At 34.5% G+C, this 25,809-nt stretch overlaps 1 protein-coding gene across 2 annotated transcripts in view; it reads right to left on the reverse strand.

Annotated features, from left to right (window-relative positions):
* Positions 1 to 228: 228 nt before the first annotated feature.
* Positions 229 to 25,809, reverse strand: part of LOC100920611 (meprin A subunit beta) — a 40,862-nt gene continuing 15,281 nt past the window's right edge. For both annotated transcript variants that reach the window (XM_031946477.1, XM_031946476.1), the window contains 8 exons: positions 23,988 to 24,206; positions 22,556 to 22,708; positions 19,731 to 19,946; positions 18,469 to 18,909; positions 14,212 to 14,394; positions 10,866 to 11,034; positions 7,459 to 7,663; positions 229 to 730 (listed from right to left, as the gene is read on the reverse strand). In XM_031946477.1, coding sequence (XP_031802337.1) covers positions 716 to 730; positions 7,459 to 7,663; positions 10,866 to 11,034; positions 14,212 to 14,394; positions 18,469 to 18,909; positions 19,731 to 19,946; positions 22,556 to 22,708; positions 23,988 to 24,206 — 1,601 coding nt within the window. In that variant the 3' untranslated portion in view covers positions 229 to 715. The remainder of the gene's footprint in view (positions 731 to 7,458; positions 7,664 to 10,865; positions 11,035 to 14,211; positions 14,395 to 18,468; positions 18,910 to 19,730; positions 19,947 to 22,555; positions 22,709 to 23,987; positions 24,207 to 25,809) is intronic.

The following is a 25,809-nucleotide window of genomic DNA, read 5'->3' on the forward strand; positions in this document are numbered from 1 at the left end:
TAGTACCAAAATGTGAATTTCCTTTCTAATCCTTTCTTCTAGCTCTCATTCTTTTTGTGGGTATGAAGAAAATGAGAAGAATGAAAGAGATTTTTCAAAGGTGAATTCAACAGGATGTATTAATTAATTGGATATGATGTGGAAGAGATCATAATAGTCTCATTCTACAGATAAAGAAACTGAGGCACCCACCTCAAGTTATAAAGACATTAAATCTGGCACCAAATCCAGTGTTCATCTCATTTATTATCAAACCCAATCCCAAATCCTCAGCCAGAGAAATAGGTTACCTCTAATGACTCTAAATGATCCAGAGGCTGGAGTTATAGAGAGATGGCATTCCTCATACCCCAAGAATAGAGGTTGGTGACTTAATAATTCAGTTCTGAGGAGTTGGAAAGACCAGTGGTGGCCAGGGAGTTTCCTCATAAACAGCTTGAACTATTTCTTCCAAACACATCAAAACAAAATTGAATGACTTTTACAAAAAATAAAAATAAAAATCCATTGACAATATTACCAATTATTGTCTGAGAACATGTTTTCAGCAGAAGAAAAAAATCATTATAAGTTACAAAAAATGTCCATTTCTCAACATTGTCATTTCTCACAGCTGAAATTTGTTCCTGGGTGAATCTATGAAAAGGAGGGACAGCATTTTCCAATTTCTTTTTATTGTCAATTTTGCGGCTGTTTAATATCTTCCAAAATGTTTTCAGAAAGATGTGTTCTGTTGAAAGGAAAGAGAACAATATGACATAATTCATAAATGTACGAGTTGTAATTTGAATGAACCCCAATTAAATTGTCTAATTTTTAAATGAAGACCTTATCAATAGTCTTCTAGAATCATTCCATAATGGCATTTAGCCATATCCATTACCTCTGAAAATTACTAAATTCAACTGACTGAATTCAAGGAACATTTTTTAAATCTTGGCATTGGGGAAATCAAAAAAATTATCTGTTTCTACTCTCAAGGGACTTAAAATTGAATACAATATAAAGCATGATATGAAAGAGGCAAAGAAGAGACAAAAAAGAAGAAAGGAAAATATGAGGCAGGAGAGATTGTCCAAATGATTGTTCTGATTTGTTGGGTTCATTTTATATAGATTATGAAATGTTAAGGTAGGTATAGATTTTAGCAGATCATTTTAAGATCTGATCCCCACTATTAACAATGAGATGGCTATGAAAGTTTAAAGACTGGATAAGATTTAAGATTATTCCTCACTTGTAGAAAAATATACAATTAAGTTTAAAATAGTTATCCTTCACTTGGCAAGATGGCCCCAGATCTTGGTTTACCATCCCTATTAGATATCCCCCTAAATCTTCCTTATTCACATATTCCCATCAAAATTGGAATATTACTACTTATAAGACCTTTTTCTATCCCTGTAAATCATAAAACATTATATAAATATGAGTTGTAGCCCCTCTTCTGTTTTTAAAAGTTATTTTCGCTTTCTCCCTTTTTTTCTATATTAATTATAAAATAAAGATAATAATAAGCATTATTATATTATATTATATTATATTATATTATATTATATTATATTATATGCTTACCTTGGAGAGTTATTGTAAGGATCAAAATGAGATGACATGTTAAATGCCTTTTCTACTTCAAATAACTATGCCAAATCAAGTTAACAAGTATTTATTAAATACCTATCAACTATGTGCCAAGCACTGTGCTATCCTGCTCTCAATGTAGTGAAATAACATACAAACAACTATATATAAATGAGACAAATGCAAGATAAATTGATGGTAGTCTTTAAGGGAAGGCAATAGCATTAAAGGGGAGTGGGAAAGGCTTTTTATTGGGAAACTCTTTTAGTTGACTCTTGAAGGGAGTCAGGGAAGACAAAAATTGGAAGGTATAGGAAAAGTTTCAGGTATGAAGATCAGGAAATGAACATTCAGAATTGGGAGATGAAGTATTTTGTTTGAGGATTAGCAAAGAAGTAAATCACTGGATTGCAGAGTACTAGGATAGGGGGAGATATAAAAAGATGGGATTACTGGGAGGAGAGTGAGATGTAAAAAGATGATCAGAAAGGAACATGTTCATGGGAACATGAAGAGCTTTTAAACCAAAGGATTTTTATTTGCTTCTGGAAGTAATAAGGAATCAATGGAATTTACTGAATGAAGGTGGAATGTGCATGTGAGTGAGAGAGACAGATACAGAAACAGAGAGAGAGAGAGAGAAGGAGGGAAGAAAGGAGGGAGAGGGAGGGAAAGAGAGAGGGAGGGAGAGAGAATGAGATGTTCAGACCTATGCTTTAGGAAAATCAATTTGACAACTGGCTAGAGAGGGGAGAGAGAATAGATGCATGGGAATCAAACAAAAGGTTATTATAGTAGTCCAAGTGTCAGTTGAAAAAAAGTCCTGATCCAGGTTAGTGGCAGTATTAGAGAGTAGAAGGCATATAGGAGAGATATTACAAAGAAAGAATTTACAGGACCCTGAAGCTCAAAGTATATGGAGAGTGAGAGAGTGAGAAGTTTTGGATGGAAGGGTTTTAAGCCTGGGTGAATGAGAGAACAATGGTCCCTTTAATAGAAACAAGGAAGATATGAAAAGAGGAGAGTTTAGGGAGAAAGATAATGAGTTTTGTGTGTGTTCATATGTGTGTGCATATATATGATGATGATGATGATTTGTTTTATTGCCTAAACTAGCACTAAACTAAGCTTGCACTTTTGCTGGAAAATGTATTAGCCTATCTTCATAATGTAAATGGTCCTCTCTCCCTCTTTTCTTTAGTTTCATTTCTCAGTCTTGACTTTGATTCCATTCAACTCTACCAAACCTCTAATCTTATCTGCTGGAAGAAGTTTCATGATATTTACTCACTGGATCCAGTGTCAGCATATATGAAATTTCTTGGCATAAGATTTAACATCCATAAAATAATTTGTAGATTATATAAAACTTTCAGGTACATTTTTATCTTTAAAATGATAAGCCTGTTAACTAAATTTTTGCTATGCCTTGCTTTTTGATAAGCTCAGAAATGTTTTCTCCTATAACTTTAGGTAAATCAACTATAAAACAGGACCTGATAAAGAAATATGACTCTTTCTAGCCAATATATAAGTGTACCCTGAGGTTCAGGGTGGACCTCTTCAGGTCCTATTGTCTAATTATCATTTCTGTGCAGATGACTTCAAATATATATGTATGTATTACATATGTATATATGCATACATATATGTATGTATGCATATATACATATTCATCCCTAATTTATTGCCTTAACTAATGTTCTGTATTACAGTGAGTTCACCTGAATGTCTCATAGGCGTCTCAACTTCAACATGACCAATCTATCTCAAATTCCATTTCTACCAATCAATCATAGGTTCATAGAATCTTTATCTAGAGATGAAAGTGATTTCAGAGGCAATCTAGAAAAAAATTTCCTTATCTAATAAATAAGGAAACTGACCCAGGGAGGTTACTTTACTGGTTCAAGCATCAGAAGTGATTTTTGAACCTAGAACTTCTAACTCCAAACTCTGAACTTTAGATTCCTATTTTGTACCGACATTGTGCTAGATGCAATGTCGTTTTAAGGGGAAAGCACCAGCAACTAGAGGACAAGGGCAGAAAAGATCTCAAGCAAAAGTTGGTTCTTGAACTGAACATTAAAGGAGTTGAGAAATTCTAAGACATGAAGGTGGGAAGAAAAAGTTTCCTAGGAATGAGGTCAGGCTATGCAAAGGAACAGAAGCAGAATATATAATGTCTTTGGTAAGAGACACCTATTAGACCAATTTAGCTGGATTGTAGAATACATGAAGGGAAGGAGAGAAAAGTCTGAAAAGATCAGCCAGAACAAGATTACTGTGAAGAGCTTTGCATGACAAACAGAGGAGTTTGTATTTGAAACTAGAAGTAGTAAAGAGTCACTGGAGCTTGTTAAGCAGGGCTGTGACAAGGGCAAAGAAATTGCTTTGACAACTGTGTGGAATATGAACTGACTTATTACCTTCCCCTTAAATTTTTCCTATTCCAAACTTCCTCATTTCTTCTGAAACCAGCACCATCTTTCCAGTTACTATGGCTTATAACATGGGAACCTTCCTAAATAATACATTGCCTTATATCTAATCAATTGCTAAATCTTATTGATATTACCTTCACAATATCTTTTGAATGGTTGACTTTCCTTTCTCATTTATATGGTCATTGCCTTAATTCAAGATCTCATCACTTTAATATTAAGAGCTAGCATTTATATAAAACTTTAAGGTTTGCATTTTATTTTACAAAGAGTATCTCAATTTAATTCTCACAACAACCTTAGGAGGTAGGTGCAATTATTCCCATTTTACTAATGAAGATACTGAGTCAGACAAAGGTCAGATTTGAGGATAGAGTCCTGGGTGGAATCAGAAAAACTCATATTTCTGAGTTCAAATCTGACTCTGTGACCTCAGTTTTCTCCTTCCTGAAGAAGGAAATGTAAATCACTCTGGTATTTTTATCAAGACATGGGGTCACAAAGAGACAGACATGACTGAAAAATGATTAAACACCTTCCTGATTCCAGTTCCAGGACTCTTTCAAGTATACTGCTATATATAGCCACCTTTCCCTTGGACTCTTGCAGGGCCTCCTAATTAATCTCCTTGCATTCTTTTTCTTCCCCTTTCAATCCATTCACCATGTGGTTTTCCATTTCTATTGCTACCACAAAGACAAAAATAAAAGTCACTGTCCTCAAGGAACTTGCCTTCTAAAAATCAGGTAAAAGATACATATATGTACATACATGTATTCATATATTTGTTAGTATGTACATTTATACATATCTGTGTATACATACATATACACACATATGTTAACTTTAGCTGAGGAGGTAGAAAGAAGAATTGAGCAGAATCTTAAAGGCAACCAAAGATTCTAAAAGACAGAAGAGAAATGAAGAGAAGCCTCCCAGACATGGCTACTGAAAGGCCAGGATATAAAAGATGCAGAGTCATATGTGAGTAATAGTAACTGGACCTATTTTGTAGAAAATTAATCACATAAAAGAGAATAATGTTTAATAAGATTGCAATGTTCCAGTGGAATCAAGTTGTAGAGTGAGGAGAGGCTTGAGAAAAGGAGAACAATTAGGAGGCTGTTACAACAGTCTAGGGAGAACTATTGAAGACTTAACTTAAGATGGATATAAAGAAATGGGTGAATATGAGAGCTCTTGTGGAGATAGAAACAACATATCTATGTGACTGAGGGGGTGAGGGAAAGAGGTGAAGTATCAAACATAACCCCAGTGATGAAAATCTGGGTGAGAGGAGCTTGAAATTTGTGAATTATGTGAGACTAATCACAAAGATGTTAGCTTGATCCTTGTATCTACTTGTTACCAATCCCCGCATTCAACATTTAGGAAAAGCTCCAAAGGCTTCCCCAACTGGGTTTGGACAACTAGAAAGACTTTTAAGTAAGCTTGTTATCTAAAACTAAAAGGCACTTTAGAAGCCATCTAGCCCCATTCCCTCACTTTAGAGATTGAGCCCACAGGCCCAAGGAGATTAAGCTAATTGTCCAAGGTCACACAGGTTGTAAAAATCAGGGACTGGATCTAGAAGGAAACAGATACTTTCATGTCAGTCTCCTTCCCCTGAACCACACTGCTTCCCAATACACAATCAAAAACATCATCTCTTATTCTTTCCTCAAAGAAAGAACAAGTCCACAGACAGGAAAACCAGGAAGAAGACAGCTAACAAGTCCATGCTTTGTTCTCTCTAAATGGTGACATCATATTATCTATCTCTTTCATAAGCTGAAGAGGAAAGAAGAAGTATTATAGTAAAAGAGGAAGAAAATTAATATAAATGATCCATCTCTTCCTATCATGGCTTCATTATTATGTCTGAACTCCTAGGAAATTAGATACATCCATATTTAAATGTAAATTTGAAATAAAAGTCATTCCCAAATCAATTTTTTGTTTTTTAAGGTTCTATGAAACTTTTAAGAGCTGATAACTGAGATTGTCCATACTGAACATTTTTAATAATATAAAAATATAATATGAGCTGGTTTTAATATGTCCTTAAGAAACCACTAGAGCCTAGAGTTATAAGATCTAGATTCTACTCCTTTAGAAGCTTATTAGCTGTATGACACTAGGTAAGTCACTTATCTGTCTGAATCATTTCCTTCTTTTGTAAAATGAGAATAACAATATCAGCATGTTGTGCCACAGTTTCCCTAAATTGTTCTGCCTCAGTCTCCCTGGTTGCAACCTCCTTTCCTGTTCATTAGGGCTGAGATAATAGGGCTGTAGAGATCTGGCCACTCTGGCATTCCAAAAAAGAAAACTCCAGATGTCCTATCTCAGATACCTAATTGGCATCCTCTATCTCTAAGCTCCAGACTTTCTGTCTCTAGTGACCTCCCCCTTCACTCCCAGTTTATCAGAATTTATGGTCCTCACCCCCCCACCCTTGATGGTCCGTTTCTAGACATTCCCACACTCAGTGTTCAGACTCCATCCCTTACCTTTGTTTTCCCTGACCTCTGGAGCCATCTATAAATCATTAGAATCTCACATTCCATGCTGATGCTGGATACTTTGAGACATCAGGCCTAGGACCAAAATAGATCCTTTGGTCCCAGAAAATCTCTCCCTTTCAGAAATCCAAATAAAATATTAAAAAACTCTCTAATCTCTATCTTGCCTCAGTTTCTCCAGCATTACAAGCTATCAAAATTTTTTACATATAGAAGGTAAAAAAATCTTAAAAGTTAGAAGGAAATCCTTGGAGCATTTGTTTATAGTCTCTGTCTTTAAAAAAAAAAAAAGCTCATTGATGAATTTGTTTTTAATTTTTTGGATATATCTCTGTATTCCTCCAAAACTGAACCCTCACTTATAACAAAGAAAAACAATCATATAAAAGCAAACATTTTCATGACCACAAATATTTTTCTGCCTCCATTGTCCCACACATGTGCTAAAAGAAGGAGGCACACAATTCCAACAGACTTGTAATGGAAAGAGCTATCTGCATCCAGAAAGAGAATTGTAGGGACTGAATGAGAATCACAACATAGTATTTTCATCTTTCTGTTGTTGTTTGCTTGCTTTTTGTTTTCTTTCTCATTTTTTTCCTTTTTGATCTGATTTTTCTTGTGTACCATAATTGTGGAAATATGTATAGAAGAACTGCACATGTTTGACATATATTTGGATTACTAACTGGGCAGGGGTAGGAGGAAGGAAGGGAGAAAAATTTGGAACAAAAAGTTTTGCAAGGGTAAATACTGTATTTTGAAAATAAAAAGCTATTTCTTTTTTTAAAAGAGGATGCACATATTTCATTATCTATTCTCTTGGACTAAGATTATACTTTATTATGATGGCTCAGAATATGGCTTCCTTTTAGCATTTTTGTTCTTTTACATTATTACATACTTACATTTTCTAAGGTTATATTTGATGTATTGGTATTTCTTCCTTTACTGTACTTCTTCTTAACACAGTAGACACTCACAAGAGTCACTATCAGCATAGCAGCAAATACAGCCACAGTGGACGAAACTGCTATAACTATGGTGTCCCTGGTAGAGCCTTTAGTCTCACATCTGTCTCCAGAATACCACCACTCTTTACCTGATTGACATCTAGAGAATAAGAAATTGGACTTGAAATATTGTAGCAAGATGTACTTATTTGGTTAACATTCAACATGCTTACTACATGCAGAGAGTCACTAACTTCAAAGCAGGAAAGATAAGTGGGAAATAATGTATTATGTGAGCTGAAATTTTTTAATTGTGTTATGTCTGACTATGGTATTAAGAGTCTCTTCAAGACAAAGAGAGATATATGTCATCCCTATCCTGTGTTGTGGAAAGTTGCAGCAAGTTATAAGGGGCCAAAACAGCCAGTAAAGGGACAAGTGGTGAATAGATTTAAACCTAAGACAAGTCCCAAATTTTCATAGGCTGAGCTCTGTTATGGAAACCATAGGAATGTAGTGAATCAGAGAGAATGAAATTGCCCTCCAGCTGCTACTAGAAAAACTCCAAGAATCAAAAAAAAAAAATTTAACTAATGAATGAGACTGTTATCTTTAGAAATCTCTGCAAGGACATTTCTACACACATGCATACACAAACATACATATATGCACATATCATGCTGTGTATATGTTATTCAGTTGTGATCTTTTCCCTTCAAGAAAGCACAGTGTGGTATATCCAAAAGAACTCATTGTATGGGAAGAATCAGAGAATTTTGAGCTAGAAGAGAATTTTGAGATAATGGAATTGAACCCCTCATTTCATGGAGGAGAAAACTGAGGTCCATGGAGTTGAAGTGACCTGCCCAGTGTCATATAGACAATAAATGCCAGTCAGAATTTGATACTTCAACAATCATTTAATTGGTCTCCCTGTCCCATGTCTCTCATCAGTACATCCTACACACTACTGCCAGACTAACTTTCCTTACATGTAAATTTTGTGACTCCCTGACTTAACCAATTCCAAGGCCTCCTATTGACTGTGGATCACATTATAAACTCCTTTGATTAACATTTGAAGTCTGGTACCATCTGGCCCCAACTACTATTGCCAACTTCATTGTATAGTACTCCCCCATCTGCCATGTGAGATCTAGCCAAAGTAGCTTCTCTCTATTCCTCATACACAGTACTTCATTTCTCACCTCTGGCCCTTCCCTGTGCCTGAATGTTCACCTTCCTCATCTCCAGCTCACAGAGACCTCTCCTTCCTGTAAGATACTGCTTATGCACTATCCTCTCTGTAAAATCTTTCCTGATCTTCCCAACTACTAGCAAATGATCTCCCATTCAAATATATTTTTATTTATTCATTGTATGTTTCTGCTGTGTATATTTTTACATATAATTATTATCTCTGTCATTATAATATGAGTTTATTAAGAGTAAGGATTCTTTTATTATGTGCACTTGTATACTTAGTATTTATTAAGTAACTACTTTGTGTCACTTAGCAAAGTGTCTGACACAAAGCAGTTGCTTAATAAATACTTGTTGACTGATTTATGGATCCTGTGCTCTGAAAATATCTATCAATCTTCTTCCTTTTTGACAAGCAAGTATTAAATTTTTATAGCTGCCTTAGGGTGATATGCCTTTTATTATACTGATACTGAATTATATTATTATTATCCATCTATTAATAATTAAATTTTGAATATTTGCATATTTAATTATTTTAATTTATTTACTAGTAATTATTCTATTTATATATTATATTATATATAATATATATTATATATAATTTATTATATTATATTAGCAATATAAATTCAATATATTTATATTGAATTCTGTTATTAACATTGTATAAATATGTTTGTTTAGATATTTTCTAAAATTATAATTATATAGTTTTTAAGATAGGGATAGTGACTAACTTTGGTATTTTATTGATAAAAAGAAGTCTCAATCAGATGAAGAAACTCTCTACTGATCCAGATCAGCTCCTTCTCCAGAACCCAGAGCCTCTAAATGTTATCTGTTATCTAAACTCTAAATCTTTGAGAAGTCAAATGACCTACTAGGGGTTGTATAGTCAATACTCATCTGAGATAGGACTTGAAACAATCAAGTCTTCCTGGTTTTAAAGAAAGTTCTTCATCCAACAGGCTACACTGCTTATCATTTTCCTTTGTACTGTTCCAAAAACATATATTAAGACTGGGAAATGTTTATCGTTTCAAACATGTTCTTCCCTTTTCACTTTGGGGTGATTACATGTTAGGAGTCAAGAATAATATGGTTCAAAGCCTGAATGACTAAAAGGAGTATATTGTTCTTGGCAATAACTGAAAGTTGGTAAAAGGAAAGAGTTTGGGGGAAAATAATAAGGCCTATTTTTTAATATGTTTAATTGGATATGTCTATGGGACATACAATTTGAAATATCTCACATTGGCAATGTCAGATTGGAAGTCAGAACACAGGATAGGACTGGATAATTAAATCCAAGTATCCTCAGCAGGAATTTAATTGAACTTATGGGACCTGGAGAAATTACTGAGAGATAGTATCAGAGAAAAAGAGAAGAGGAGCCAGAACAAAGTTTTGCAGGTTAAGTGGGCCACTCATAATCAGTGACACCTATAGTTAGTGGGCAAAACATAGAGGAAGATCTAGTTAATATGTTTGAAGTAAAAGGGAGTAACAGTTTCTAGATTGTATTGTCACAATTTTTTATTAATTTCATTTGGGGAGGATAAGTTTTTTAAAAAGTACCTGGGACTATACTACTATAACACTTTTACAATCCCTACCCAAAAAAAGTAATTATTTCAATGAGAAGAAATTTTTTTCAAAACAATGGCAAAAATGACAATTTTATTTAAATAAAAATAAACTTTCTTTATAAAGCAAAAAGAACTTATTTGAATTAAAACTTGGTGGATTGTTTTTTTTTCATTATTTCATGAGCAATATGAGTCTCTTCATTATTAGCTCTTGATGGACATTAAATATATTACACAACAATGCAATGGCACCTGCAGTAGAAACACACTGTATTTAGAATCAAGGATTTGACTTCAAATCCCGACTCTACCTCTTTTAACTGTGGACCCTCTATGGACCTTAATTTCTTCATATGTAAAATCAGAGCCCTAAATTCAATGACACCATTCCAGCCATAAGTTTATGATATTAAGATTCTTTGAATATTATATGGCAGTGTTACATGGGTTAAAGACATGGAAAGATGCCTTTCATCAATTGCCAAAGCTCTTTTTTACAATTGGATGCACTTCACAAAGAAGCCATATAAATCAAATTATGTCTAGAGATACAAGCTGTCTTTTTACCTGCATTCTGCTTTGTCATTGCGGATAACACAGATGCCATCATTCTGACAGGTGACATTCGCACAGAGATTTGTTTGAGGATTCGTTGGACCAGGTGATACCTCAGAAGAATTGGTTGGTCTCTGGGAGGGGGTAGGTGAAGGCTCAGTAGAAATGAGATGTGATATATCTAAAAGAGAAAATGGTTCATGAATAGTTGGTTTCTGTTTCAATAACCATGAAATCTTAAGTTTTTGAAATATGGATATGGTGGAACACTTAGAGCCATTGAGAAATGGAGACATAGTTAATTAGTCAAGATGTATTTAAGTATTTAAAATGTGCCAGGCATGGTGACAAGTGCCAGGGAAATATAGAGAAATATTAAATGTCTTTACGATCAAAGAATATATATTCTAAAGGAAAGAATAGAAAACATGTAGATAACTAGATAAGTAGAAGATATAAACAGAAGACCATCTGAAAGGTGAGGTACTAGCAACTGAGTTCCCCAATGCTGGAGATTTTCAAGAGAAGGCTAGATGACCCCTTAAAAAGGATATTGTAGAAGAAATGAACCTTCCAATGCAGACAATCATGCTGTATGTTTCAGAAAGTTTCAGAGTGGGAAAACTGACAGAGTGGGGAAAGTTCTGTGTATGCTCAGAGTTAATACATTTTTACCTGCTTTTATTAATCAATCAGAAAGCACCTGTTTTTTAAGCACCTGCTTTGTGCCAGGCACTTGGGATGAAAGGTGAAATTATAAATGTGCAATTTATACAGGATCTAGTAGAACTGATGAAATTGTTACTTTTATTGCCTATAGCCTCCCTCCAGGAGATGAAACCAACAAAAGCAAAGGGATGAATGCCATAGATATGATTTAAATTTGTTTCTGTCAAATATGTGAAAATCATAATACCCCCAGTACTTTGAACTGAGTCACTTGCTTTCACAAGATCTCTTCTTATTAATTCAAGTCAGGAAGATTAAAAAGTTATAACATATTAGAGCCAAAACCTTAAATAATAGAAAGTCCCATCCTCATTTTACAGATGAGGAAACCAAGACCCAGACAGGACCCAAGATATAATGTGTGATTTAGTAGAGACCTATAATTTAATTAATGTACAAAGCAACCTCCCTTTAACAATATAGATCTACATCTATTCTCTAACTTTTTATCTTGAAGAGATTCCTGGAGCACTAAGAAATTAAGGACCTAATTCAAGGTCACATGGTCAATAGGGGGAGGAGACAAAATTTAAATCCAGGTCTTCTTCACTCCCATGCCAGCTTCTCATAAGTTATATATAACATTAAAAAAATTATGGCTCTAATTAGCAAAACATGAAAACTATTGAAATTGAAGCCTGAAATATACTCTATCTCATCATGATACAGAGATGATGCAGGATAGCCAACGGTAACATCAATAAAATACAAGTTCTGGCAGGTTCAGAGGTGTACTGGAGCCAGCTCAAACCAGCTCATAAAAAGTGATTGCTAAATTTTTTATTATGAGCATTTACACTTCAGAAACCAACAAAAGCTATAAATCAGGATTTGCCTTATTTTTTGGTTGATTGTATAGTTTTAAAAAGTAATGGAGAAATATTAATAATACAAATTAACCTTAAACATGTTTTACATACATTTATTTTCTTAATAGCCAGTTGTTAAATGTTTACCATTCCACTTATTACCCAGCTAAAAAAGCTCACAGTGGGTCCATTGCTCAAAGTCCAGCCTAGCTAAATTTGGAGAAGCTCAGCATCAGAAGACCAAGTACCAAGTAATGATTTTATTCGATACAGAAACTCATAAAATTACCTAATAAGATACATAAGGGTTATAATTCATATCAATGAGACAGTGCACCCAACAGGCTGAAATCATGGATCTTTTAGAGCACTAATATACATTTATCAACTCTCCAGAGCTCAGCTGTTTTAATAAAAAATGGAAATTTTTTACTACCAGAGGTATAGGCAAAGAAAAACATACAAATGTTTGTGTATTGTTGTTTACTATTCTTCTTGACCCCTCTGGAATTTGCTTGGAAAAGATACTAGAGCAGTTTGCCATTTCTTTCTCCATCTAATTTTACAGATAAGGAAACTGAGATAAATGAGGGTAAGTGACTTGTACACCTAGATGATGCAATAGATAAAAACACCAGGCCTGGAGCTGGGAGTTCAATGCAGCCTCAGACACTTAATACCTGTGTGAACCTCAGCAAACCCACTTACCCCCATTTTCTTCAGTTTCCTCATCTGTAAAATGGGGATACATTAGAGAAGGAAATGGCAAACTACCCCAATATCTTTGCCAAGAAAACCTGATGGACAAAAATCCATGGGGTCACACAGAGTGTGCTACAACTGAACAATAACAACCCTATGTATGTGTGTGCATATGTATATGTATATATGTGTATATCTATATAACATGGATAAAAGCTTCCATAAATAAAAGTGTTTAGAAAATATTTAAAGTATCAATAAAAAGCATTTTTTAAAAAATGAATGTTTTAGGATACAGGTAACTTTAATAGACTAGGAGTTCTTAATTTTTTTGTTTCTCCGACAGTCTGGTAAAGCCTAGGGATTATTTCTTGCAATACATTAAATGCATAAAATGAAATATAGAATACAAATGAAAATAATTACATTGAAACACAGTAATCAAAATCTTTTTTAAAAATCAGAGACCTCAGATTTAGACTCCCTAATTTCAGGTTTCAGGTTTTTTAGACATAAGATATATCATAAAATATATATAATAGCCTTTTTTCTTAATCTTTCTACAATAAACCTAAAACAATCAATCCCTTTCCAAGTTTATGTGTATTATCCTCAACAGGATAATCAATAGTTACAGTTTTATTAGCTATTAAAATAAATTTCACAGAACTTTAGTGGTGAAAGAGACCCTAGAGATAATCTAGTCCAACTTCCCACATTGAAGATGGGAAAATTGAAGTTGAGACTAAAAGAAGTATACTACTAAGTCATATGGTGAATTAATAGCAGGGTTGAGACCAAAACTTGGGAGCCTTGGGGTCTTTCCTACATGCAGTCCTGTCTTGCAGTTGACTAGTTGCAAGATCTACATAATTTGGACATGTTTGTCCTTACTCTAGAAACTTTCACTGAGCTACAGCTAAATTATTTGATTCATACTGTAAACCTCTCAAGAAGATCTAGAAATGTCTCTTGATCTTCCCATCCCTTCCCCTATCCTTTTCTCCCAAGAACACATCTCAAACACCTGAAAATAGAATACATGTATTATACAGTAAGTCACCTATTGTAATAAAGAAAAATATCCTCTACCGGAGAATCATCTTGTATTGACATACCTTCCATGGTCAGAAGCATATAAACATTATCTCCTTTGATAAAATCTCTGCTTCTCATCCTTTGGTGGGTTATGTAGACATAACCTGCTTTTGGACCTCTGCTGTAGGCTGTTCCATTAGGGAAAATTGCTGGCTCTCCTACCTTGGAGGGCTTGTCCCAAATAAATATTTCATTATTATTATCTGAAAAAACAATTCATATTTATAGGTCATGTCCAGTAAGGTCAGGTTTTTGTGAGACTAGAAAAACAAGCAAAGGCACAAAGTCTAAGCATAAAGTTAGGATGATCAAGCAATTAAATGATGCTTACAGACTAGGATATTTTCTCTGTCAGATCTGTAGAGATTGTTACTGCACTTGAGTCTGAAGGAAAGAACAGTAAACAGAACTGATCCATTCTATAGTTTGAGCTGGTGATAACTGGAAATTTGCCAAAAATCCTATCCCAAAATATGTACTCCACTGACCTGTTATAATTCCCACCATTGGAAGTGCTTTTTAGGAGCTTTCTGGAGACATGCTTGTTTTAAGTGGATTAAGGACTTATGATAGCTTTGTAGAATAACATATTAGTGTGAATTAATTTATTTTGTTTAATTAAGTTAGATCAATTGATTGTTACTTTCTGGGGCACAAAGTTCTGAGGGAATATGACCAAAAAAAAAAGGCTTGGAAATAGGGGACCCAAGTCAACCAGGGGCATTTAGAGAATACTGGGTAGAACCCAAAAAGGACCAAATAGGAAGGATATAAAAGAAGAGATTATCTTAAAATTTTAATTTTACTTAACTTCACAATTTTGCCTATGGTACTACTGAACTCCATTTTTCCCAATATAAACTCAAAAGAAAAAAAACCCAGAACTCAGTGAGTCCTCTGGAGTATACTGAACAGATGAAAGGAAACTATTTCCTATGTCTATTCCTGTGTTTATGATTCACATAAGAGAATTTCAGAAATATACCTTATGCTCAAAAAGGAATTAACCATTTGATTTATTTTTTTTATTCTGGGTGGATTTTTTTCTAATTGGACCAATTAGTATAGAAAGTACACTTATACTGTTATTCATTTTTGGATCAAAGGCTTCTATATTTAGAATCAGAAATGATCTTAGAGAAAGTCCATACCAAACACTCATTCTAAAAATGAGGAAACTGAGGTGCAGTAAAGTAATATGATTTGCCCAAGAACATACAGGGAATACTATTTCCATTATGCCTTAAGATCTGACCCCAATATGACTTATTTTAGTTACTTAGAAGCACCCAAAATGGGTTGAAGAAATCACAAAGGAATCAATACTCACTCCATAAAAGACAACTTCATTCCCTTATGTGGCTCTAAAGATGATGCCTTCTGTTTCTTTAGACTGACAACTCACCTTCTATTCTTGCTCTGTACTGAGTCCAGTGCTCAGTTACACTGGATCATGGGAGAAATACTGGAGGTAGGAAGCATTGCTCTCTGGAAAGATGTGACTACTCATTATCTCTGGGTCATTGTTCCATGTAAAAGAATTTTCATTTATTTCATTTATTTTTTCTTTTATTTCAGAACATCATTTCCTAGAGGGGACTAAGCCATGCTCACTTCACTCCTATCTCAACTATTTTGACAACTTTTTCTATCTTCTTCCCAGCTATCCTATCTACCTGGTACACTTTTCTCCTCCAATCTTCACTCTCTGGTTCCCCTTTCTGTGTTGTCTTTTTCCATTAGAATGGAAGGTCTTGATAGTAAGGACCTTCTTGTTTGCTTGTATTTGAATCCCCAGCTCTTAGCATAGTGCCTGGCACATAATAAGTGCTTATCTGCTGCTCTCTATTTATCTACTTTCTCTATCTGTGGTGAGGGAGGCTTTTTGCATATGGGTTCTCTACATCTGTTTCCCTTTAAGATTATAATGTCTCCTACTTTCTCTACCACAGAAATTTGGACTTTTTACAATAAAGTTCAAACTTTAGGTTACCAGTAATTGTTTGAAATACCCTCCTTCTTTCATCAAGTTTCCATAAGATATATTAAAAATAATAAAGATGATGATGAGTATAGGAAACATTACAGAAAAACTCTCTCAATACTCTTCTCTAAACAACTTTAAAATAATGTATCAAATCTAATTTTGCAGTGGCAGAGCCTACAAAGGTTGAGATGAGACAACTCAGACTTCACTTGGGAGCAACACTAGCTGTGTGAGTTGAAGGTAGCCTGCAATAGCCACAATATTACCTTCAGAAGCCCTCAAATCAGATATAATAAAAGGATCAAACAACTGGTCAGAAAAAGATTGCTGGAGACCCCTTCGCTAGCACTGGGGACAGGACCAGGTTTGGCAACTCTAGTGAACATACTCAATTACAGGTCATAATGGTTTCTGGGTGAAAATGTAAGCCCCAACAGAGCAAGTCCCTGAGAAACAGTATTACTTTCAGTTCTAAGAAAGTAGGGGCCCTGGGGATCAGTATTGCTTAAAGTGACAAAGGAACAGAGGCCTTTCTTGGGTGCAGAGTAGGAGAGTAATAATCCCATCTCTCTCCAGATCACATCTTGGATAACCAAAAACTGCCAGTCTCCCAAAACTAGCTCTGAAAACAACAATATGAAAAAGCTTAAAGCATGGGACAAAAAAAAACATTGAAGAAAATAAAGTATTAAAAACCAGAAGTGACCAAATGGTAAAAGAGATACAAAACTTCAATGATGAAAATAATTCCTTTAAAAATAGTCTTGGTCAAATGAAAAATGAAATACAAAAGCTCACTTGAGAAAATGATTGTTTAAAAATTAGAATTAAGTGAAAACTAATGATTCTATGAGACGTGAAGAAATAATAAAGCAAAAATCAAAGAAATGAAAAAAATAGAGAAAGTGTGAAATATCTCCTCAAAAAAATTACTGACTTTATAGATAATTGAGTCAAAACCATCTGGTGCTAAGAAATAGATTAGATTTAGGTTAAATACATATGACACAATAATCAATGACTATAGTAAACCCAAATATTCCATTTCTAGGATAAGAACTCACTATGTGACAAAAATTGCTGGGAGCACTGGAAAATAATAAGTCAGAAACTTGGCATTGACCTGTATCACACATCCCATACCAAAATAAGATCAAAATGGGTACATGATTTAGACATCAAGAGTGGTATTATAAGCAAATTAGAAGACCAAGGGATAGTTTATCTATCAGATCTATGGAGAAGGGAGGGATTTGTGCAAATGGAAGCTAATGATTCTATGAGACATCAAGAATCAGTCAAACAAACTAAAAAGAATGAAAAAAGAAAAAAGAAAGAAAGAAAATGTAAAGTACCTCATTAGAAAAATAACCAACCTGGAAAATAGATCCAGGAGAGAAAATTTAAAAATTATTGATCTAGGAGCAGCTAATTGGTATAGTGGATAGAGCACCAGCCCTGAAATTAAGAGGACCTGAGTTCAAATCTGACCTCAATCACTTAACTTCCTGGCTGTATGATCCTGGGCAAATCACTTAACCCCAATTGCCTCAGCAAAAAAAAAAAAAAAAAAAAAAAAAAAAAAATTGGTCTACCTGAAGACCATGACCAAAAAAAGGACCAGAAAAAAATGAATGTTAAAAACAAATAGGTCAAAAAACAAAAAAAAAAATTTTAATGACAGTCAAGTTTATTCTCTACCATACATTTTTAAAACTACAGGCATAATGGTCACAGCATGGACCAATCCTTAGAACTTTTCAATGACTAAATTAAATTCCCCTCCCCCAATGTCATTCTTTCTCCTTTTGCCCCTGTATAACCCAATTCATTCATTCAACAACCATTTATTAATCAGATCCCTTCTATTCAAGTAGTGATTTATATTATTATCATATCCAACCAGTTGAGTGACATCTAGGATAATCAGGAAAAAGAAATAACCAGGAAACAGGAGTGGGACATAAATCAAAGACTGAGAATTAATTGGGGAAAGTGGTTATCTTCATACCTCTATCCTGTCCTAATTTTTACTTCTCATATGGACACCCTTCTCATTCCAAGTTTCTCTGTTAAGAAATTTTGCTGCCCACCATTTTTGACACTCACTTTGCCACAATCACTGCTCCATTTCTCCAATAATTCTGGAATTTTATACCAAACCGATAGTCCATATTAGCTGATCAGCAATTAGTGCCATTTTCAACCCTTCCTACTTCCTTTCTCCCTCCCTTGCTTCCCAGTATTAAAAGTATGTAGGGCCAGGAATAAAGAAAAATAATTCACCAACCAATTGTCCGGAATGGATCTGTAGTCACACTCCTCTGATTGGACATGCGCTGACGAATATCAGGATTTTGATCTAATAGTGTCATTGTGGCTTGTTGCCATGGACATGGCCACTGTAATTGTTCATCATTGGCTCCAGAGATCAGGGAGAAATATATCCTTACATCAGTCTGATCCTTTATGTTTAATTGAACCTCAAAGGCATAGCCTGAAGGAGAATAAAATGGAGGGCTAATGAGAGTTTCTTCTGAATTACTGAGTTGTGTAAAATTGCTTATCTTCCACACATGATGAGGACAGCGTGTTTCTGAGAGGTTGATGTCATCAATGGAGAGACCACCAGATGAAGTGCCAATGCCTCGTGTTCCTTCAAACACCACCCTGAATTTGGTGGTAACTGCCAATGGTACATGATAGAGTTGCCAAGTCCCAATGGATACATCTGTAATAGAAGAGAACTGTTGGCTTTTCAAAGTAAGACAATTAGTCATATTGAATAAGAATAGTTCACAACTAACTGATAATTCAAAATCAATAATGTACTATATCATGGTTCCATCCACTCTCTGATCCAAATAATTTACTTCCCAGTGTTCATGTTACGGTTGATTTAGATTGGTGAAGGAGGAAAGGGCTTACTACTTATCAGAAGTCTCCTACAAACAGCAACCCCATAGGTGCAAACCAAAATCAAATAAAATAAAGTACTGGTACTCAGTGAGATGCTTACCTATCAAGACAGATTTCCCCCAATTATAGCCACTCTCTATACTAAACTAAAAGGATTTCCAGAGTTCATCAGGTTTCAGCATTCCTGGATCCTAAATTATTCAAATGGCAGCAGTTTGAGATTTAACCTCAAGCCCTCCATGTAAAAATTCTAGACAGGATCCCTCAGTCTCTTGTTAACTGCAAGACCTTTAGGTCAAGTGCTTGTTCTCTAATTTGTTAATATATATATATATATATATATATATATATATATATATGTATATGTACACACACACACACACATACATCTTAGGCAAAGAAACAGATGTTTGATATCACAAACATGAACAAAGAAGAAATGAAAACCCTGGACCAGATAATCATTAGAGTCTCTTCCAGCTGAGAATCCCCAAGCATCTCACACCATCAGAAGACCAAAGCACAGTGTTATAAAAGTGGAAAGGCCCAAATGTGTTAAATGAGGGAAGCAAAAAGCTACAGAAGGTCTCATATTACAATCAAGGTTAACTATCCAAAGATGAAATCTCATACCTTTCACTTCATCCACCAGAGTAAGAGATCCATTATCATTTTCTGAAGTATACTTCCTGACGTAGATTTTGAGCTTGTCATCTTCATTACCACTATTGTAGTAATAAAATTGCAAGCATTGAAACCCTCTCTTAGGATATAATATTCGGCTTTCTAGAACTGCCTTTCCCCCCTCATTCACAGAGCTGCGATTAAAGTGCATAAAGAAACCTGAACCTGGATGAAGACAAAAAAGAGATGGAACACTTGAAGTCCCTAGCTTTAAAATAAAAAATTTCACAGGTGAGTGTACTTAATATCAATAGATGAAACCATCAAAAGCTCAGTATTTTTTTTCATATCCTACAATTTAAACTACAGTCAAGATTTGGAAAATTGTCTTAATAAATCAATGCTAAATGAAATATTAGTCACCCATACATATGAAGGGGAAAAAGGACATGATAGCAAAACACTCTGCTTTTACATGACTTCATTCCTAACCACATTTGTCAAGAGGGAAACTGAGGCAAAAGGCAATCACAAGTACCAATACGCTAAAAATATAGCATGTCATTTTACATCCTGCCAAGACACCTAGGAAGAATGGGACAGGTTCAGGAGTGTGCTGGTAAATATTTGAGACAGAGGGAGGAAAAAATATCCTGTGCAAATTACACAATTTTAAGTTTAACCTGCATTAATATTTTTCTCCTTTGCTTTCTTAAATCTAGACAATGAACAATTACAAAAAAATATGCCCAGATTGATAGTTTCTTGATTTCTGAAGCTTAAATGTTCACACTGAAAATTAGATTCCAGGTTGAAGTTCCTTCCAAATCTGCTTACAAATTCATACCTAACTCTCTCCAAATTGGGAAAAAAAGTGCTCTGGAATGTGCCTCTAAGGGAACACATCAGACATATGAGGAAAAAAGACAGAAGATCACATCAAGAAATGGACTACAGTGGGTCCAAACTGTGCCTCCCTTTTATCATTTGTAAAAGTTTTCAACTACTATTTTCAAAGATGCTTCCTGCTCTAATAGTCTATCATTATAATTCTAATTATTCAACCTTCTAAGTAAAAGTTACCTCAGGGTGTTCATGGAGTCAGTCAGTGGATGATTTACTTAACTATTATTTATTTAACTAACTATACATAGGTTTCTTCATTAGTTTTTGCTCAGCACCTGCTATGTTCAAAATGAGATCTATGAAATATAGCTTCTGCCTGTTATAAATTCACATCTTATAGCAGGCAATATTTCTATAGAAAGAAAAAAATGGCTTATTAAATTATCTTTGATTATAAGCAATAAACAATTCTAAAGCAAAAGGAAAAAAAAAAGCAAAAACAAAAAAGTACGAGTTCAGATATTTACTTCAGCCTGTCTCCCCTTCCCTAAACTTCCTCTTTACTTACCCTCACTACACAAGAGCAATTCACCCTTTCACTTATCATATTTACCCCTAATTACCTGATCATTGCCTGAGATTAAGAATAGGAGTTCCCAAGGCTCTCTCTCCTTGGAGAGTTTATAGTTTATAAAGCAGTAATTACTTTGAACTTTTTTTGTGGAAAGAGCATTGTATCAATAGCCAGAGGTCAAAGGATTCAAATTCCACTTGAAACACTGTCCCCATGACAAGAACAAATCAGTTACTTCTCCAATACCAATTTATTCAACTGTAAAATGAAGGAGTTGAACAAGATAGCCTCTGAGACTCTTCTACCTCTGAACTTGAAAGCCTAGGATTCTCTTAGTGGATTGACCTGAATATTCAAACTAGTGTCATAGTCCGAAGTTTTAGCAACTGGTTTTACATGTTTGTTACTAATAACAGTCATCAAATTTACTATTAGTAACATGACATTGTCTGACCACTTTTGCCCAAATCACAATGTACAGGTAAACATGAAATAAATAAATGAAATGTCTTCTGACAAGGTTTTCCACTTGCTTTGATCAATCGAGGTCAGATTTTTCAAGGACAGAAAATGTATACATTTTCATCTCCTTCCCTCCCTCCTTCCCCCTTCCATCCTCTCTCCTCCCTTCCCTCTCCCCTCTCTCCTTCCTTCCCTCTCCCCTCCCCTCTTTCTTCCGTCTGTCCCTCCTTTACCCCCCCCACACACACACACACACACAATTGCTGAAGACATTTCTCTTTAGGCTTGAAACCTGAGATTTTGACTATAGACTAAAACTCTAGACCTCTAAGGGCATCAAGTCCAACTCTCTAATTTTACCAATTTACTCATTTAGAAATAAGGAAATTGAGATTCAGGGAGTTAAGTGACTAATAGATAGTAAAACCTGAACTTAGAACCATTGAACCCTACTATAATCCAAACCCAGTGAGAGGTTACACATACAGAAGGGTAAGGAAGATCTTAATCATCTTGTTTTACTACAGTTAACAAGTCATATTCCCAAACTGTTCTTAGTATGAACTTAAAAATAAACAATAATCTAATAATATTTAATAGAACTTTGAAAATAGACTCCATTCTTCCTTCAGTCTCTTCCGTTAGGGTATACCGCAGCCTAGTGTAAGAGACAAACTTACTGGACTGAGAATCAGGAAAATCCAAGTTCTTATCAGGCTTCAGGTACTTTGTATTTGTGTGACCCTGAGTATTCACCCAAACTTTGTGAACTTCGGTTCTCAGATCTATAAAATGAGGGGGTTGAACTGGATGCCCCCTGAGGTCACTTGTAGCTCTAACTTTATGATAATATCATAGATATGATACATGAGTATGCTGATAAAAGCAAAGACAGAGAGGGCAACTGAAGAAAGCAAGAAAAAAACCATTTGGTCCTGTCCATGGTAATTACCTTTGCATTTGCCCATGTTTGATTGATCAGTGTCTGGACCACCAAGCACTTGTGAAACCCTTTCCCAGTCAGTATTATCTTCTGAATTTTGAATCATGCCACAGATATTTTCCATTTCAAAATCACATGAGTCCAAAAAAGTTAAGGAAGAAGCTGGAGGAGACAAAAATTACTGAATAACTCTCTAGTCAGGGAGAATTTTAATTCTATTTTTAAAATAACTAAAACTATTTTAGTTCATAATATAACCAATTTGATGGAGAAGGAAGGCAGCCCAGCAAGATTTGGGTAGTGAGTGGCCTGAGGAGCTCACATAGCCAAAATAAGAAGGCATCCCACAGCTAGGTAGAGCTGCCCTAATTTGGAGTTTTTCATTAAAGGATGTGTTGAATCAAGGCAAACTTCCTTCAAAACTTCTCAAATTACTGAACTGGCTGAGGTATTAATCCAACTTCTTTCATTACTCCTCCTCAGGAATCTATACATTTCATTGTTATTCAGGTACTATTTGAAAACAGCTTTTAATATGCCAAATAGACCTATTCCTGGTACAGTAGCAGTTCTTCAGAGACTTGTCTGATAGATCCTGATGTCAAATTACTTACAAGAGCAAATATAAATCCATATTTCACAAAGTACAAGTTGTGTATTTAAATCAGAAAGATCTATTTAGAAGGAAGTTATCTTTGAGTCATTCTTGTAGCCACATAGTGTTTAAGGGAATAAATGCAGTGTAGTGGCTAAAGGGATAGTTTGGAAATCAGAACTACCTATGATCAAATCCTGCTTCTGACAAATAAGACTTGGGTTAGTTAATTACCATTAATCACAATTAAAACCTCCTACATACCAGGCAATGTTCACTATTCACTATGTCTGAGACACAAAGAAAGGCAAAAAACCCCAAACATCCTGTGATCTCAAGTCTAATGGGAATTATCCTGGGCAAATCATTTAGCCTCTAAGTACTACAAGACTCTTAAGACCCTAAATCATAGAATAGACAACAGATTAAGCTGGTAGAATTTCCTTACTAGGAGGGAGTTTCCTCTGCCAAATGAAATCTCATTCCAATAATAATAGTCCAATACTAGGCCACAGTTATATGTTGATTTATAATTTATACAGCCTTTTAGGTTGCTGGTACAAATATTTTACAGGGGAGGAAATTGAGATAAGTGACTTCCCAAAATGAGAGTTAATAAATGGCACAGCCACAACTTGGTTCTTGGTTTTCTGACTTCAAACCCATTGCCCCAAACTACCTACCTAAAATATCTTGCAGCTATACTACAGATTTAATTCTAATTATTCTTTCCACATTGTTCATTATGACTAAACTTATCCTAATTTCAAGAAGCAAGTAGGTTAAAACTTTTCCCCACTGAGCTGGGAGAAACAGTTATGATTCCCTGGAGGCCAGCTTACGTACAGCAGTTGTAGAGTCGATTCAATTTTTCAAGGTCAGAATCACTGAAATCCATTCGTTGTCCAATCACATCCAAGAACTCAGGGATTCTGGTCACAATTGTTGGTTCTGTTCCATTTTGGAAAGCAGTTTTGCTGTAGTGCATCACTGATGTGTAATCATACGGAACATTCAGAGAGTCTGATTCCTTATCATCATAGGTATTGAAATTGTGCTCTTTGCCTAAAATAAAAATAACATAAAGAAAGTAAAAATATACATGACAAAATTTTAACTTAATAAAATTATTATATATAATTAATATAACTAATTATAATTAATACAATTAACATAATTATATAAAATAATTAACATAGCAATAAAAATTTTAATAAACTTGAGTTTATGAATTTTAAGCTATCCTATAGAAAATGCAAAGTAACTGTTAATAACATTCTCTTACATAATTCTATTCGGTACATCTCTGATTCCATCAGTATGAGATGCTCCCTCATCTCATTAGGATAGGAAACAATTCTTCCTATCAGTGCAGATCAGTGTCTTAAGTCTAATTTATGGTCTTACTTTGGGAGCACTGAAAGGCTCAATGCCTTATTATTGGTCATAGAATGAGTATGTGTCAGAGGCTGATTTTGAATTCAAATCTTCCTGAGTCCCAGGTCCATACTCTACCCACTATACTGTCTTGTATGGTACTATATAGCATGACACTTCAAAATTTGTGATATGCATACACATTTAATATTCAACACAATATAAATGTGCTTTGTTTGGTAATAAATATTTATTTATTACCAAAGTAGGATTTTGATCAGAACTCCTCAAAGGCAAAAACTAATTTTTTTGCTTTCTTTGCTTCCACAGTGTTTGGTGCATAGTAGATGATCAATAAATGTTAATGAATTAACTATAGTGTTGTGGAAATACTAAAAATTAATGGGGGAAGGGCAATGGTAATAATGCAAAAAAAAAAGAAAGAAAAGGAAAAAAATCAATCAAAATTTTTTAATATGTAGATGAAAGCAAGAAGAAATTCAGAAAAGGATGTAAATAGGAAGGGCAGGGTTTTTACAACCATGTTAAATCAAATGCATATCTTTTTTAAAAATTTTAACATTTTTATATTTGAAAATTAAAATAAACTGAGAGATGATGATTGATCATGAACAGTTTATTAGTTAGGCTAGCAGTAATCAATAATTTGAGTCAATGAACTCTCTCAGTGACTTACCCCAAAGTAGGACTCACCAGCATTAATATAGTTTTAGGGACTACAGATTTGGGTAGGGGGAAGAGGACATGATTGGTTACAGGTTAGATAGCATGGTAAGAACAACATGACTGGTTATTTTAAAGAAAGCAATCTAATACATGATGCTAACAAAAACGTTAATTATTTTATGAGACTCATCAGAATCTTGCAGGCCTTGTTAGTTGACTTGAGCTATCTGCCTCCCTTGTACCTAGAAGTATTTGTTAGGGAGATAAGAATATTACAACAATGAACAATATACCTTTTAGGAATAATAACAAATTAACTTGTAACTAATTCAGAGGAAAAACTGGCTCAGGGACGAAGAAATATAGACTGAGTAATTATTTTTTAAAATTTAGTAATAATATAGAATAGGATCATTTACAGAATAGAATCAATTTTTAAATGATGCAGAATAATTTCAATTTCCTCAACATAGCAGATTTCTGATTTTATATGCAATCCCCTTTTTATGTCCTTTGAATATAAAAGTGCTCATGTTTCTTAATGATTAAGTTCACAATTAAAAATCTATTCTAAAAATAAAAATAAAGGAGTAATATGGATACA

Source organism: Sarcophilus harrisii, chromosome 1, assembly GCF_902635505.1.
Source record: "Sarcophilus harrisii chromosome 1, mSarHar1.11, whole genome shotgun sequence".
Taxonomy (NCBI): Eukaryota; Metazoa; Chordata; class Mammalia; order Dasyuromorphia; family Dasyuridae; genus Sarcophilus; species Sarcophilus harrisii.